General features: G+C 40.6%; 1 protein-coding gene across 1 annotated transcript in view; it reads left to right on the top strand.

Moving 5' to 3' along the window:
• The window catches only part of LOC116097497 (guanine nucleotide-binding protein G(i) subunit alpha-1), a gene marked incomplete at its 3' end in the record, with an annotated part of 75,726 nt that overhangs the window by 32,603 nt on the left and 26,132 nt on the right, over window positions 1–16,991 (top strand). The window contains exons 2-3 of the mRNA XM_031380050.1: window positions 14,497–14,539; window positions 14,628–14,769. Coding sequence (XP_031235910.1) covers window positions 14,497–14,539; window positions 14,628–14,769 — 185 coding nt within the window. The remainder of the gene's footprint in view (window positions 1–14,496; window positions 14,540–14,627; window positions 14,770–16,991) is intronic.

The raw sequence follows: 16,991 nt of genomic DNA, 5'->3' as shown, positions 1-16,991 counted from the left end.
GTGTCCTTATTACATGTTGGAGCATCTTCTGGGTATATGCCCAGGAGTGGTATAGCTAGGTCCTCTGGAAGAACTATGTCCAATTTCCTGAGGAAATGCCAAACTGATTTCCAGAGTAGTTGTACCAGCTTGCAGTCTCTCAAGCAATGAAGGAGTGTTCCTCTTCTCCACAACCGCGACAACATCTGCTGCCACTTGAGTTTTTTATCCTAGCCACCAGATTAAGATTTTAAATAACTTATATGTTGAGTGTCTTTTGTGAATGGCCTACTCTGTTCTACCGTGTTGTGGCCCATCTTTATTAATTTGATACAATATTTATCTTCATTCTGAGAAAAAAACTGAAGAAAAATTTTATAAAGAAAGAAAACACAAACTCCATTATTTCCTCACAAAGAGAAACATTAAATTCTGATTAAGTACTCAGAACTTGTGCTTATCCTTTTATATTGACTGTGTTCACTGTGTCTGTGGCATGTGGGACTTAGGTAAAGCCACATTGTCATTTGTCATTCGACTCCCTCTCATCTGGGGGAGAAAGATGATGAGAAGGAGCAGTAGTGCTAATCTTTTATTGATTTCCATTGTATTTGGCTCTTGTTCAGAGAGGCCTTGTTATGGCTAGAGTATAAGAACTATGTGGTAGTTTCGTGAATGTTTCTATGCTACTTAACATTTGTGTCTGCAAGCTTAACTTATATTAAGTTCTTAGAATCCATTATTGTCACTGCTTGTTTTTCGCTAATTTAAATTCTCACAGTGAGTTACTATATATGCTTTTGATTCATATTAATAGCAGGTGTCAGAAGCTTAAGTAAAGGCTTCCTGTCTGTTAATTTCTTTCTTACCACTCAGTGTGAGGTATTTCCTGCCACTGGTTTCCCCCTTTATATGAAGCAACACAGGTCTTATCCTGTGTACTGTTTCCTTTGTGACTCCCAGTGTGCCCATGAGATGGTAGCTATACAGCCCACAATCCTAAATCAGTACAGAGACACTGTAATAGTTCTGGACATAGTTGTTTTCCTTACAGTTTGGTTGGGGAAGTAGAGCTGGGAATTCTATTCTTTATTCCCTTGGTTGCTTTTCCAAGTATGGTTACTGATAGAAGGAACTATGGTGTCCTCCCTGTGGACTGGGTAATTTTGAAGACTTATGTGGCTTTACATTGGTTGGAAGTGTATAAAGAGGTGAGTTTAGAAGGTTTTGGATCCAGTTTGGAATGCTTACGCACTGTGCTTAGCAGATTACAGTTAGGAATTTGTACAGAATCCCCCATTTTAGTATAGTTCTAACAGGAAATGGATGCAACTAAGTTTTGAATTAATATACTGGGAGAAATCTCTCTGGGATCAGAATTAGATAGCCAAAACCAATTTCAATTAATGGGAAATTCTAAAATCCAAATCAAAATTGTAAACATACCTTTCTTGATCCCACCTACATTCTACAGGGGCAGAACATTATTTTGTATGTATGATTCATTGCTTATAGAGTAATTTCTTCTTTTTCTAAATCCAAGATGGATCCTTTATTTTTTGACATGAGTAAAAAACTAAATGTCAGAAAGCAATTTGAAGAGCCCTTCAGAACTTCATAGCCAAGCTTCATGCATAACCAATGTCTTACTCTTATTGAATTCATAGCTTTAAAAAAAAAGAATGCTACTTTCCTTATTCCTAATTTTTCAAAAGCATTCAACTTTAATTACAGAAGCAAAATCATAAACTAAAAGAGGAAAACAATAACACCAACAACATCAGACCCAGAGTCTTTACCCCTGCATTCTAGTGTCTGTGTCACAGAAGGAACTCTGCATATTACCATAGGAGAAATGTAAACACCAACCCAGCCACAAATCCTTTGATCTACAGTGCTGTCCTGCCTACAAGACAGGCTAGTGCCCTGGGGACACAAAGCTTGTGGGAGTAACCAACCCATACCTGATTTGACTGAAGACCCACCCCACAAGATGGAACCCATACAGGATACTGCTTCAACCGTTGTATCCTGCATTGTAACAATAGCACAGAGGGAAAGCAAGGGGGAGGAGCATGGGGTTATGCATGTTGCAAAGATTTGGTTACTTCCTGTTGTCTAGCAGTCTTTAGCTGCTTGGTGATACATCTCTACATGCCTAGTGAATATATATTTGAGTCTTAGTTTAAACCAAGGGCAGTCGGAACAGCATGTTGTAGCCATGGAGATGTAAAGGATGGGAACTTTGGGGTTTCTGCTTTTGTTAGGAAAGGGCATTTGTTTTATTTCTTCTTCGTGCTCCTTCCACTCATTGCAAAGCTCACATAAAGGTAGAGTTGCCTTACAATTGAGATGAAAGCCACATTATGAAGAAGGCATAGCAAAAGTATAACATCCAGGCCTCTTTCTAAGTATCCTGCAAAAGTTGAACTTACATCTTAACAACTAGGATTGCAAGAGTTGATTTACATGATAGCTTTCATGTAGAAGGAAATATCATATGAATTTAGTTTATAATCAGATCACCACCTGCTGATAAGTAGGAGAAAACTGAACAAAATGTTTAAAAATTGAAATTAATTACCAGAGCCTTGGTAAAGCCCAGTCATTTGAACAGTCAGTTAATGCAATGTCGCATTAAAACATTCTGTATGTGTTGACTGTCCCCTACCCCTGTCACTAGTAAGGAGGACAGAAGGTAGGTTTGAAGGAAGAAAAAAGTAACTTACTTGAGTTTTTGTCGGTTTTGTTTTGTTTTCGTCAAGGATAGCCTGCACCTAACATGTGATATATAGGGTCTCCTGTGGTCTTGGTGGGTGTCTGAGGTGTCTGGTATTGTGGAACAAGCTTGCTCAGAGCCTGTCTGTCTTAGTTCCCTCTAAGAATGGTCTTCAAACTCTTGCCAACGATCAGTTGCACTGTTTATTCTTGATGTAGCTGTCCCTTCTACTGCCATGATGCACCACGTACCGGCTCAGTGGCTGTCAACTTGGTTATCATAGTTTCTGAAAATGAGGGTTGCCCTAAACGGGAAAACTGAAGCCCGAGGCTCTGTGCTGTGTCATCCCGAGGCTCAGTGCTGTCTGCGTCATTTATTTGTTTTGGACCCAGTTAGATCAAGGGCTCAGATTGGGAATGAAGGCAGGGCAACAATAGTGGAGGCAAGGGTGATGGTGAGATTTTGAGAATAAAAGTAATTTTCTGCAACTAGAGTGTGAGATTTGTGTGCATAGGTGCTGAGATGGGAAGGTGGGTGTGAGATTTGTGTGCATAGGTGCTGAGATGGGAAGGTGGGTAGATGCAAATGAGCTTAAAGCGGATGATTACTCAATTTTAAACATGGGAGAAACGAGATTGAATTTTTCTAAATAAATTACATAATTTTGATTCAATCTTATGTACAATGTAAAAAGTGTGGAACTGCAGATGTCTGATGAATAAAATCACATTATTCAGATATAAATACCATTACACTATATTACTTTATGAGTTTCCTATTGTCTGATACATATATTATAAATACTTTTCAATATTTTTGTTCATTGGTTTCCCTCAATGAATCCTTGACATTTTGCTGTTTATGTTTTGAATGTAATGCTATATTCTTAACTTGCTAATTAGTACTTGCAACACATATGTATTGAATAAATATATCATTTGGAGTCATTTAATATTTCTAGGTAGTGCGTGATATCTATACCACCAAGAAGGATGATGCTGATTTTCTTCTGCCGCTTCCTCTTCTAAGGTTTATTTTATGTGTACGAGTGTTTACCTGTGTATGTATACCACATAATGTGCCTGGTGCCTATGGCCAAAAGAGGTTATCTGATCTCTGAGAAATGGAGTTACAGACAAATGTGAGCCATCCTTTGGGTGCTCAGAAAGAAACAGTACTCTTTAACCATTGATCAATTTCTCTGCCCCCTGAGCTCCCACCCCACCACAGACTCCTTATCTGGCGCTGCATTTTGTTAATATTGGCAATTTTTATTAGCAACTGATATTTTGTTACTTAGCAAAGAGTCTGTTATGATCTTTATTCATTAGGAATATTTTCCTATTTGACGGTTGTTTTACTTATCCTTTCAACATACATAGAATTTGACCAATTTTAAAACAAATGTCTGCCTGAAAGTGAAATTCTTGTATCAAAGAAACTTACCTAAAGAAGACACCGTGTCACCTAGAGGCGTTCTGCCTTACAGTCATCCAGAGACCCAGGTTCCTGCTACCTAGTGGCTCCTCCTCTCTTAATCCACACTGTGAATGGGCACTCTCACCTTTAAGGACAAGAGTTAGAAACCCCATGGGCACATTTGCTTTTCACGTGTGTGACTTGAGCTCTGGTGACAAATGTGATCTGGCTTGCATTTAACAGCAGGGGAAAACATGAGTGACACAGCAGCCAGCTCACTGCCCTTTGCGAACTTTATAGTTTGCGTTGCTAGGACAAAATTCAGAGCCTTGAGTTTGCAAGGGAAGCTCCTGTACTACCCTTTGACACTACCCAGCAACTAGGTAGGCTGGAGAGACAAGCTCTTTTAGTGGGCAGCCAGCACAGGCTATCACCAGACACTTCTTCATTCTTCTTCCACAGGATTTGCCTCCTCGTACAAACCACATCTCTGTTTTCTTATATCTCGTGGCACATTTCTTCTTCCCCCGGCCAGTGAATTATCATTTGTTGAATTACTGTTGCTCTGTGCCAAATACAGCAGGATGGGATGGTATGTCATAGTGGCGAAAAGCATGTGTTCTCTTTCTTTTGAAAGTATAGTCAGTTAGGCAAAGAAGATACTAAATCACTGGAGTGACCCTGGGTGTGGGTCGTACTAATGGTAACACAGCAACATGGGTCAGAATGCTGGCACCATAGAGGGAATTAAGTCAGTGGTACCCAACTATTACTAGTAGTTACAATATATGTCACAGCCTGATTTCGCATTCTGATTAAAATAGAGAAAGTCAAAGACACAAGAGTCACTTTTTATTAACTATTTCCTTTTTTTTTTTTTTTTTTTTTTTTTTGAGGCAGTGTTTCTCTGTATAGTCCTGGCTGTCCTGGAACTCACTCTGTAGACCAGGCTGGCCTCGAACTCAGAAATCTGCCTTTCTCTGCCTTCCAAGTACTGGGATTAAAGGCATGCACCACCACTGCCCGACTAACTATTTACTTTTAATTGCATATATCATTACTATTTTGTGTTGGTTGGTATTGTTTGGTTCAGGATCTTGCTCTGTAGCCCAGGCTGTTTTTGAACTCACTGTCCTGCCTCTGCCCCAAGAATGCTGAAATTACAAGTACACACACACTTCCTTAATACTCTATGTAACTAAATAAGTACACGAGAGTATCTTTGCTATGTCCCAAAGCATAATGGTCTTCTAAGAAAAGCAGAGCTACAGTTGATGTGTGAAACGGACTCACCACGCTCTTGTTGGAAACCATTTTTACTTACAAGGGTGACAAATTATAGTTAGTCTGACTTGGGAACGTAGCCTTTTACTACAGGGAGAACAATGAGCTGTGGAGTGAGCAATAACATTTCAGTTTTCAAGATAGAAACATACTTGCCACTGGCTTTGGAATCTTAGGTCTTCCCACACCATTATTTCTGATGAGATTATACACAATGATAGAGGATTTAAAATTTAATGAAATATGTCAGCATCTGATTTTCTATAAACCAGTGATCCAGGCTTTATTAAAAACATCATCTTAAGATTACAAGATAAACCAAAGAATTTTAATTTAATTCTTTAATGTTCAAAATTATGAGAAGCTCATAAAGATGGCTTCAAACTATGTACTAACAAACTGTAAGATGTTATCAGGGTACATAAGACCTAAAAATACATTGTGTTTGTGTAAAAAGAATACCAATAGATAAATAAAAGGAGAAACTTTCCTTTACAAAATTTCGATACAGAATCAAAGACAACTAAGTTATTTTGAAATGCTGTTAAAATACCCTCCCCTTTTCTAACTACACAATTTTGTGAAAATGAGTTTCTTTGTATTTTTCAAGCAAAGTAATGTATAAAATGCAGAAATAAGTTATGAGAATCCAGATATCTTTTATTAAGCAATTTGCAAAAGGGTAAAACCATGGCTCAGTACATGATGGGAACATACTATATAGACTAGCTTTTAATAGCAAGTTTGGAAAACAAGTTAGAGTTACCCTTGGTGGCACAACAAAGTGTTAGATTTCCTTCCTTGCTAACCTCACTCTTGGTTTAAATTCTCAAGAGTTCCGCAAACTAGGTGATGAATTAGCTGAACATACTTAAAAAGCATCTGCAGAGCCAGATGTGGAAGCATCCAATTGTTTTTCCAGTCTATGGAAAGCAAAGGCAGGAAGGTCAGGAGTTGATGGTTAGCTGTAACTGTGTAGGGAGTGTGAGTCTGGGCTGTAGGTGAGCTGTTTTAGCATCCACCCCCAGAGCTTAAGTACAGAGAAGTGAATCTTTTCATTTTCACAGTTTCTAGGGACTGCTTTTGGCCTCAACCTTTTATGCTCATTCTCACCATCATTTGATCATGCAAAATGGTTTCAGTGGACCAAATTTTATGCCATTCTTTTAGTCCCTTGATATTTCAAGCTTCGTTTAATGTCAAGAAAATGTGAGGAACCTGATTTGCACCACTATCCTGGGGAAGGAGGTACTCCTATATCCAAGGATTATTTATTAAATGTAAGGTTATTTATTCTAGGATTATTTTGCTAAGATGCACACGTATTTATTTATATTTATCTGATGTTTGATATGAGGCCTACAAACATAAGGAATTTCACTCCTAGTAATATACACTGGTGGTATAGCTGAAAATACATGAGCCTATATTTGTTGTCAGTGGTTAGGTGATTGACCACTAAACCAAATACAGTTCACAGTATTTGATACTTGTTAAAAAAAAAAAAACAACCCATAAACACAAACTCAGATAGAGTCTGATATTGTCTGATTCTTGTGGAGTCAGGAAAGTGACTCAGAATGGAATAGAATAAGCTATTTTTATTGCTGTGCAAAAGGAAACACTAGATTAAAAACCACTGCAGACATTTACAGGTACACACCTGCAGCCTCCAGTCCTCCATTCTTCTTCATGATAATTTTGAGGGTCTCGAGATCTGTGACATTATCTGGCCTGCCTGCTCAGTTGTTGAATTATGTGATATGACAGAGTTGCCAGGAATGAGTACCAAGTAATGCACACAGTTCTTTTATCCAGTCTGTCTGTGCTTCTCTAGCAAGCATATTCAGTTTTTAAAATGCACACACTATCCATTTACACTTCTGGAGGGCGGATCGCCAAGATGAAGGTGTCTGTAGGGTCATCTTCGCTTCTTTTTTTCTTTTTACATACAATATGCATGTGTGTTTTAAATGTGAAGATGTATGCTTACAGTGTGTAATATCATATTTCCTATATATCTCTCTGTGTTTAAATTAGTCTAATTAAAATATCTATCATTGTATACTTACCATTATTTTTTGTGGTGAGGATATTTAAGATCTGCTCCCAACATATTTCAGATGCATACATAAGCACACACACACACACACACACACACACAAGCGGGCGCAGGCAGGCATGAGAATGCATATCTTCATCATGTTTTCTTGATCTGCTTACCTGTCTACAGTGAGATTCATGGAATATCTTGACTGGGTGACTGACACTGTAGCAAGCATGCAGGTGACTTCCTTTTATATTCATTCTTTGTGGCTCTGATAATGTGCTACCTTTCTTTGACAGGAATGCCTTAATGAATAATTTTATACTAAGTGGAGAATGAGGCTTCTTTTGAGGTTTTAAGTTTTTGTGTTTACAGTCATTATCAAATTATTCTTCTAGCCTAGACTATTAGACACATTATAAATATAGTTCAAATACATCTGGAGCTCTTAGCGCAAAATAGAAAAGATTATAGATTATTGCTACCGTTGAGGAATTAAAATTAATAAGAAAGTCACCCAGCACAGAAACACTCGTTACATTGTAGAGAACGTATTTTCATAGTTGAATAACCATCACAGTCACAGCCGATGTGTATATTAGAGAGTAGACTTACTGTGTAGCCTAGCTGAAGATGTACCTTTGAGGTGAGCGGTGACGGGGTCCTCACAAGGACTGGACAACCCTTTCCTCACATTTGTCAATAGCACGAATTCTGTGTTAGCTCACCAGGCTACTTCCAGAGGAGAAACAGTATTCTGTTCCTTAGGACAGGGACAAGTTAGGCAGCTGCCTTAGCACTGACACTTAGCAGTGGGATGGGGTACCCTTTCTCTTCTTACATTCAAATTTCATATACAAACACAGGAGAGAGAGAGAGAGAGAGAGAGAGAGAGAGAGAGAGAGAGAGAGAGAGAGAGAGAGAGAGAGCGCGCTTCAAAGAGAGAAAAGTCCTTCTAATTATAGTTTTTCTAAAATAAATTCTCTCTGGGAGAAGGAGGGACTTTTCCCTCCTTGCTTTTAAGAGGAGCAGCAAGCCCTGATGCTTCCTTTATCTCTGAAGCTGTGTCCTCCTTTGTTTACTTTTATCTTAACAGATAAAAGGCCTTTATCTCCATCCTCTCCTCATCTCAGCTCTGAAACAGACTCTGCAGGGCTGTCTAGTTGAGCTGTAGTCCACTTTAACTTAAAGTTTAGTTCACTTTTATTCAAGTTAAATATTTAAAACTTGTTAAATGTTATAAACAGGAATTCAGTAGTAGTGCCTGGCATTCACTGATGACCTGCCAAGATCCCCACGTTAACAACTGAGCAGCATCAGATGGCTCGTGGCCTACAACTTGCAGCAGAGAAACACATGTTGGCTTTGTGACGTTGAGCAGAGGGTTTGGACAAATGGCTTTCTGTTAAGGTGTCAGATGGAGCTGACCCTCCCATGAAGCCCCATGTTCCAAGGTGGGAACTGCACCTGGGTTCCATCCCAGAACCATATAACATTAGGACTGGTGGTGCACACCTGTGTTCCCAGAGCTTTAGAGGAGGCAGCTGAGGGTCAGACTGTAAGGTCATCCTTAGCTACAAGTAAGTTGGAGGCCAGCCTGGGCTATAGCTGTGTCTCTACCCCCTCCCCGCTCATCCCCATCCCATCCCAAACAAACAACACAAACAACTTGTCTGAACTCAGGGGTGGTTTCTGTTTGGTTTTAGATTTTTGCCAGAATTAAAAATGTAACATTCTCACTTTGCCCTTTAGCACATACAAGGGGCAACACATACAAGGTCATCATTGTCTGTTGAAAACCCATAATTTTGTTCAAGGAATTGGGATCAAGCAGTTATTCAACCTAAACTCCCTATTTTTAGGTTTTCCTATTCACTGTCCTCAGTGCACTTCCTGGGTTTCAACCTCCTGGTGGGTGGCCATGCTGGTGGGACCTGCTACTGCCAGGTGGTCTCTCTGTGTCCTGTGAGTATCCATGCTGGTGGGACATGCTGCTGCCAGGTGGTCCCTCTGTGTCCTGTGGGTGGCCATACTGGTAGGACCTGGTGCTGCCAGGTGGTCCCTCTGTCCTGCGTTCCTTGCCAGTGATGTTCCTTCAGCATCTGTCTCTGTAGTCATTTTCTGCTAAGCTCCACTTCACACACCTGCTGGGCTCAGCATAGCTCTGTGAAGTGCAGTGTGTTGCCAGTCATTTCCTCCTCAAAGGAGGCCCAGGGGAGGTTTCCCCTCAATCCACCCACATTTAGCTTCACAGACCCATTTTGGCCCAGACATGTTTTCCTGTAGCCCTCTGGGAGTCACTGTTCCTCCTCTTTCTCCTCTCAAGTCTCACTTCACTGAGACCAGAGTCACCTTGAGCTTCTGGGCCTTATGACCAAAACACTTCCACACTTGTGGGCATTTCATGTTCTCCTTCAAACTGCACTTGATAGAGTCAAGCAATTGATTTTTCTTATCTCAGTCTAGATTTAAGAGAAAAGTCCAAGCTGCTCGGTGGAGGCGGAATACTTCTGGGGAAAGCAGCCCATTCCTGCAGTCTCTTGACAGGTTTCTGTGTGGTGGTTCTTTGATTTTGAGTAATACTGCTTCCTCCTGGTCTCTCACACCAGAACCACCTTTAACCCATTCCCTTGGCGCTGTAAGGAAACAATATCAGTATTTGCAATGCTGAAACCTACAACAGGAGGGAAGTAATATTCTTTTTTCCTTTTTCTTTCTTTCTTGTTTTTTTTTTTTTTAGATGATTTGGGATTTTAATGCTCTTCATAAAGTCAACTGAATACACTAACACACATGAGCAACCAGAAAAGACCTCACTCAGCGAACATCTGGAATGTATAGTATTGCCCTGGTTAAGCTACAAAAACAGGCATGTGATCACAGTTTGGGGGTTAAGGGGTGGGAGTGTAACTAAGTTTTGTTTAACAGCCTAGCTGAAAAGCAAAGAATCATCCACTGTCTACTTGTGGCAAGGAGAGAAAAGTGAATCGTGGACCTTCTAGATCCTTCTCATGAAACAGTTTTAAAAAGCAGTAGGTAGAGGGTGCAGGTGACCATAACAGATGACACTCATGCATAAACCCATGCAAACTCTAGAACAAGCCTCTACAGAATTGTTTCATTAGAAATATAAAGGCAAAATTCTATGCCTTTATAAAACCGTATGGTGTTAAAAAAATTACCCACTACATAAACACAGCACATTACACCTATCTCTTTCTGGGACTAGCAGGATACAAATCCAAAGCGCTCAGGAATCTCTGTTGACTTTAACCAATGGCTGCAGAGGGGCCATCTCGGGGAATCTCTGAGTTCAAAGTCAGCTTGGTCTACAGATCAAGTTCCAGGACAGCTAAGGCTACACAGAAACCCTATTTCAAAACAAAGAAAAAGAATTAATTGCTGAGTTTTGAACGTTTCTTTTTCAGGGTTTTTGCCTCTAGGTAGCTGTTGTGCAGAGAGATAATCACTAGTGAAAAAGAGAGGCACCAGTTGGTACACCTTTCAACCTACATAAATGATAAGATGTTTTTGGAATCAGGAGCTGTAGGATATTCCTTGCAAAGTAAGCCAGGCACCTCACGTTACTAATTATTTTAAGAGATTAAAAAGTCAATTAGAATTTAAAGATAGATAATCTTAACATTGAAGTTTTCTTCCACTTAAGGTTTGAAGGTTCTAATCTGTATATGCCTGGTTGCCTGAGAATAGTCTCATTCAATCCTCCTGACTTTTTTCTTTTCCGGGGTTCTCAAACCCCACAGGCTTCCATCACATGAAGCTTTCTGTGGCCTTTGGATTGTTTTACAGACAATGAAGACCAGGAAAGCTACTCATCAAAGGTCTTTGTGACTGTGGAGTAACCCCCTGTGTCTGGAGCCTAGATTCCAGCATGTTCTACCATAGCATGGCAGGTACTCTCTGTACTTGCAGTATTCCAGAAATGCAGGGGCCTTTAACAGACCGCCCTCCGAGGACTGTGTTCTAGGGGGACCCACCCCTGGGTTAGAGAAATGTGTCGACCATAATGCCTGCCATTGTGCCTTCCATAGAGGCATGCCACTGTTGTTGATAATAAATGATGGGTTGTTTTTCTTGGAATTGTTTTCTATGGGCAGATGCCATGAAAGATTCAAAGGCTGTCTGTAAAGAAAGAGTACCCCTATTGTTTATCCAATGCCACTTTTCTATTTAATGTGAGGGTATCTTGTGAAATTTGCTTGAATATCAAACACCTAGTAAATCTTAGGCAGTTTTCTCCTGAGATGTTTCAAATAAACCATTTAACTACAACTTGTATTCAGATGCCTCGTATGTGTGTGTTTGTGTGTGTGTGTGTCTCTCTCTGTGTGTGTGTGTGTGTGTGTGTGTCCTATTTCCGTGTCTTCTTTTCTTCTGTGGTGTCATGAGAGAAAGACAAAGGCAATGATGAAATTTAGCATCTGTTCTAAAATAGTAAATAAATTCAACAGCTTTTCTGCCTTGTGGTTGGTTGTCTGTGATGACAGCTGCTGAGAGCTCCAGGAGAGTCAGACACAGGGAAGGCAGCAAGTGTCAAGTGTGGAACACTGGGAGACCTGCCAGAGGAGATGAGTTTGGAGTTTGGTGGTTAATAGAAAATCTTGGGTGGCAAGAAGAAGCAGAACAATATTTTTGGGGAGGGAAGGGCAACGGATATAGGGTTTGAAGGAATGTGATTTGATCAGCCCTAGGAGTTCTTGTGATTTTGTTCTTCAGTGATGCTGAGCACAAAGCACCCTGGGAACACCCCAACAGGAGAACTAGAACGAGGCTCACAAAATACACGACCCAGGCTCTTTCCCAAATAGGAATAAAAGTTCTTCCCAGTATGTGGTCATGTCAGAGAGAGCACAAAGCGGTGGAGTTGTCAGATATCCCTGTGTTCTCTGATCAACTGTTCTCAACAGTCAGAAATTTAGAAATCTTGATTGGTCTAATGTGCCATGGGAGCAGCCACTGCTAAATGGATTGAGAATTAGAGGGCCTGCCATTTCCTTAGGAATATTAATAGCATAGTATGGCATAAAGCTAGGCTCCAGCTCATGCGGACACCTTCTGTAGATAGCAGACATGGGGCAGTTTGGAGAATGGTTCCTGGGTTTGGGATGTCTGTGAAGGGAAGGCAGACTGCCGCATCTGATGCATTGTGGCAGTCTCAGGGTCAGCAAGTCATTTTGGCATGAGATACAGAGGCCTTGCTATTAACACCTATTCTTTAAATTTTCTTCATGTAGCTCCTTTAAATTTATTTCTGTATTTAAATTTTTTGTTTTATGAATATGAGTGTTTTGTCTGCATGTCTGTAAATTTATCATGTATGTGCCTGATATCCACAGAAGTCCCAAGGCCATCCCAGATCCCATGGAGCTGGAGCTATGGGTGGTTGTAAGCCACCATGTGGGAGCTAGGAAACAGGGTCTTCGGCAAGATCAACCCCTGCTCTTAATACTGAGCCATCTCTACATACCCTGGAGGCTGTGGCTACCATGAGCAGGGAAGCCCCTCCCTCCTTCTCCCTCATCTCCTCCTACTTCATCCCTCTTCTTTCTCTTCTCCTTCTCTATCTCCTTCCTCCTCATCTCTTTCCTTTTCCTTCCCCCCCTCTTCCTCCCTATTCTAGATTTATTTATTTTAGGGGTATGAATGTTTTGCCTGTATGTATGTGTACTATGTGTATGCTTGGTACCTGTGGGTGTCAGAAGAGGGCATCAAATCTTTTGGTACTGGAGCTAGGAGGGTTATGATCTATTATGTATGTAATGAGAATCAAACATGCAGGTACTCTTAACTCCTGAGCCATCTCTCCAGCTTCCTGGATTTTAATTTTTAAATATTTTTATATGCATCAGTCTTTTGCTTGCGTGTATGAATAGGTACCATATGCATGCCTGGTGCCTTCAGAGGTCAGAAGAGGGCATTGGATCCCATGGAACTAGGAATGTAGGTGATTGTGAGCTGTCCAGTATGGGTTCTGGAAACAAAACCTGGGTCCTCTGTAAACTTAGCAAATGCTTTTAATTATTTCTCTCCAGTCCCTCAAGTAGCTTCTTGATATAACTGTCCTACTTTAAAGGAGCCAAAAGTTAATATTAAGATGTTTACCGAGCACTTAAAATGTCTACCAGTGTGGAACAAAATCATGAATGAAACAATTTCCAATACTGCAATTTGCAGTAGGAGATTGAGTCCTTTTTATTTTCATGTTTTTGGTGTTTTAAGTCTTACTCACTGCCTTGAAACTCACTAGCACATGGTCTCTTTAAGATTGTGTCAGGATCTTTCCTCCGCCTCAGAAGTGCTGGGGTTAGAGCTGTGAACTACCATGTCCAGTCAAAGAATGGAGTTTTTAAAAATGCTTTACAGACTGTCCAATAACAGGAACATTTTTTTTCCTCAGCTGAGTTTAATGAAATAGTAGAAAAATAGCATTGAATATGAGAATTCTTATGGTTGGTAACAAAGTTCATCTTAAGTTTTATTGTTTTACTATGTTTTAAGATGTACAAAATATTGTTAAGAGATCCGTATGTAGTAAAGTGATTACTACTGTCATGAAAAAGTTAACATTCACCATTTCATGTAATTACACATTTTCCTTCCTGTAGTAAGAATGTTTAAAATCAACTCACTTAGGAAAATCCTGAATCCAGGGCTGGGAGGGTATTGTTTAGTGCTAGAGCATTTACTTGCCTTCAGCATGTGAGGCCCAGAGTTTGATCCCCAGCACCACAAGAAAGAACAGGAAGGAAGATGTCGGGAGGGAAAGGAAGGAATTTGGTTCTGAGACCACTTCCTGTGGTGATATATGTTCTGTACCTTAGGTCTGTGTACTTGTTAATCCTATGGAGCTGCTGCTCTGGGTCTTATTTTAATACAAGAGTCACTTTTAAGTGGCATAGAATGTGGTGGGTGCACACGCACATGCGTAAACATGCTAGAGGCGAACATGTGAATACATGTGTGCTTTGGGAGCTAGAGATACTTAAGTGCTGATACTGAATTAGAAAATCTGTATTTTATTTTCTAGGTGCTGGTGAATCTGGAAAGAGTACAATTGTGAAACAAATGAAGTAAGTAAATGGAACACATTAAATATGTTTTTCTGGCTCTAAGTGACGCCTATTAGGAAGCGTTCTTATTTCCCGTTGCTCTCTGTAGAATTATCCATGAAGCCGGCTATTCAGAAGAAGAGTGTAAGCAGTACAAGGCAGTGGTCTACAGCAACACCATCCAGTCCATCATTGCCATCATTAGAGCCATGGGGCGGTTGAAAATCGACTTTGGGGACTCAGCTCGGGCGGTAAGGCATTCAGTTTGTTGGCGTGGATCTGATGACTAACTCATGGGATGATGCTGTAGCTGTAGCTGTGTAGCTTAGGCTGGACAGCTGTCCAGAATGCCTCATGCAGGAAGTCAAAGGACAGAAGTCGGTCTGGAGGCTCAGAAGTAAGGGAAGTAAGAGAGACACAGACCTGCACTCCCCACCTTCTGCTCTTTTCCCTGACTTCTCCAGGCTCTTCAGAAGTAGCTGAAGTAATTCCTAATAGAACACAGACATTAGAGTCTTAGTAACGCTGTGTCAGCCGAGGCAAACCCACTCAGAGTGGGGCAACGGGCTTAGGGCTCACAGCATGAAAGGTTTCAGACCACGGTTGTCAGACTCCACTGCTGTGGTCTTGAGGCAAGGCTAAGACACCATGGTGGGGAGGGGAATGGAACAGTGTATTACCTTATGGTAGGCAGGAGGTACAGAGAGACAGGAAGATGGCAAGGGACAAGATATTCCCTTCAAAGACAAACAGTGACATGATTCCTCCAGCCAGGCCCCATTCCAATTGCATGTTCATCTCTGAATCTGCCAGCAGTTTAATTCACGGATGATGTTATACTTACCCCATCGAGTCATGTCAATAGCTCACTCGTTAGAGAACAAAAACCCAGCAAATGAACATTTGCAGCCATCTTATACTCAAACCATGACACATACATCCCTCTGTGCCCACAAACTCATCTGCTGTTACCATAATAAAATGCCAGAGGTAATTAGCTTAAAAAGACAAAAGGTTTACTTTGGCTCACAAGTTTAAGTATTTTAGTCTAGCACTTGACCTGCTGAGGCAGGAGGATTGTTGCAATGAGGCTGACATGGATTACATAGTGAGTACTAGGACAGCCAGGCCTGGACTACACAGCAAGAAAATAAAACAACATTTCAGTATTGACATGATCTCATTATTTGTTCTTGGGCCTAGACTAAAACAGGGACTGAACCCTGAGTAATGAAAACAGTATGAGTTTGCTTATCTTTGGGACAGGAAAATACCGGCTATTTAAAGACATGAATCAGAGTTTCAGAGCTAAGTGGGACTTCGGCAGAGAAGCTAGTGCCTGGTAAAGAAGCCAGAAGGCCGGAAGGAAGCTGCATGACAGGACGGCAGCAGGCCTGGAGTGCAGCAGGCTTGGTGCTGGCCGAGGTTCTCTCTGTACTGGGCTCCCTCCTGTCACACACAGCATACTTTTCTCACATGGCAGTGTCTCCTTTCTCTCTATTTGATGCTTAATCTGTTTATTTAAGGATCTTTACTTGTTATTTTGTCCACACATCACTGAAAGGAAGTTCTGCCATTTATGCACCAACCATATTATGATATATGAAAAAGTACAGTCTGGTTTCACTTGTATGTGAAGTCCAAAACAAATGTAAAATTCAAGTCTCAAAGAGAAAATAAAACAGTTGTTAGTGGGGCACAGTGAAAAGTGGATAGAAATAAAGGTGTGTAGTGCATTTTAAGAGATCCATATATAGCAGGGTAGTCGCTACTACCGTAAGAACTTAACATTCATCATTTCTGTAATTACTCACTTAGCAAGTTCCTGAATACAGGGCCGGGTCAGGACTGCTTGGTGCTAGAGCATTTGCTGGCCTTGACCATGTGGGACCTAGAGTTTGGCCCCCAAACTACAAAGTGTGCAAAGCAGCATATATGTAAGATAAACCTAGAGAGGGAGGTACAATGTTGGGACTGTGGTCAAGATCATTCTAAGTAATTAATTTATCATTTATTCATTCAACACTTTCAGAGCACTTGTTAGATGAATAAATGATAAATGCATAAATTACTCTGAATGAATAGTAGATGAGACAAAATATTCTAGATATAATCCAATCTTGTTTTAGGAGGAAATTTAGAGGAATGTTATGAATTATTAAAAATTATTTTGAAACATTCACGGAAATAGCAGCACCAACTTCTTAATCTCTGTTTAAAAGAATGACACAGACTGAGATTAAGGAGAAAAAGTAGACAGAAATTGTACCTTACAGCAGTTCCAATTACGGCCACTGAAAACATGCAAATTCATTTATTTAGGTGGGTTGAAGCAGCTCAAACCTGTAATCCCAGTGCTTGGGAGAACTGAGACAGGAGGAGCCTCATGAGTGAGGTCAGGAACTCACTAAGGTATGGAGTGAGTCCCAGGTCACCCTGGGCTACAAAGTGGAGCTTCATCTCAGAAAACTAA

Source organism: Mastomys coucha, unplaced genomic scaffold (genome assembly GCF_008632895.1).
Source record: "Mastomys coucha isolate ucsf_1 unplaced genomic scaffold, UCSF_Mcou_1 pScaffold19, whole genome shotgun sequence".
Classification (NCBI taxonomy): domain Eukaryota; kingdom Metazoa; phylum Chordata; class Mammalia; order Rodentia; family Muridae; genus Mastomys; species Mastomys coucha.
Note: the sequence above shows the minus strand (reverse complement) of the source record. Positions and strands in the feature narration are given on the sequence as shown.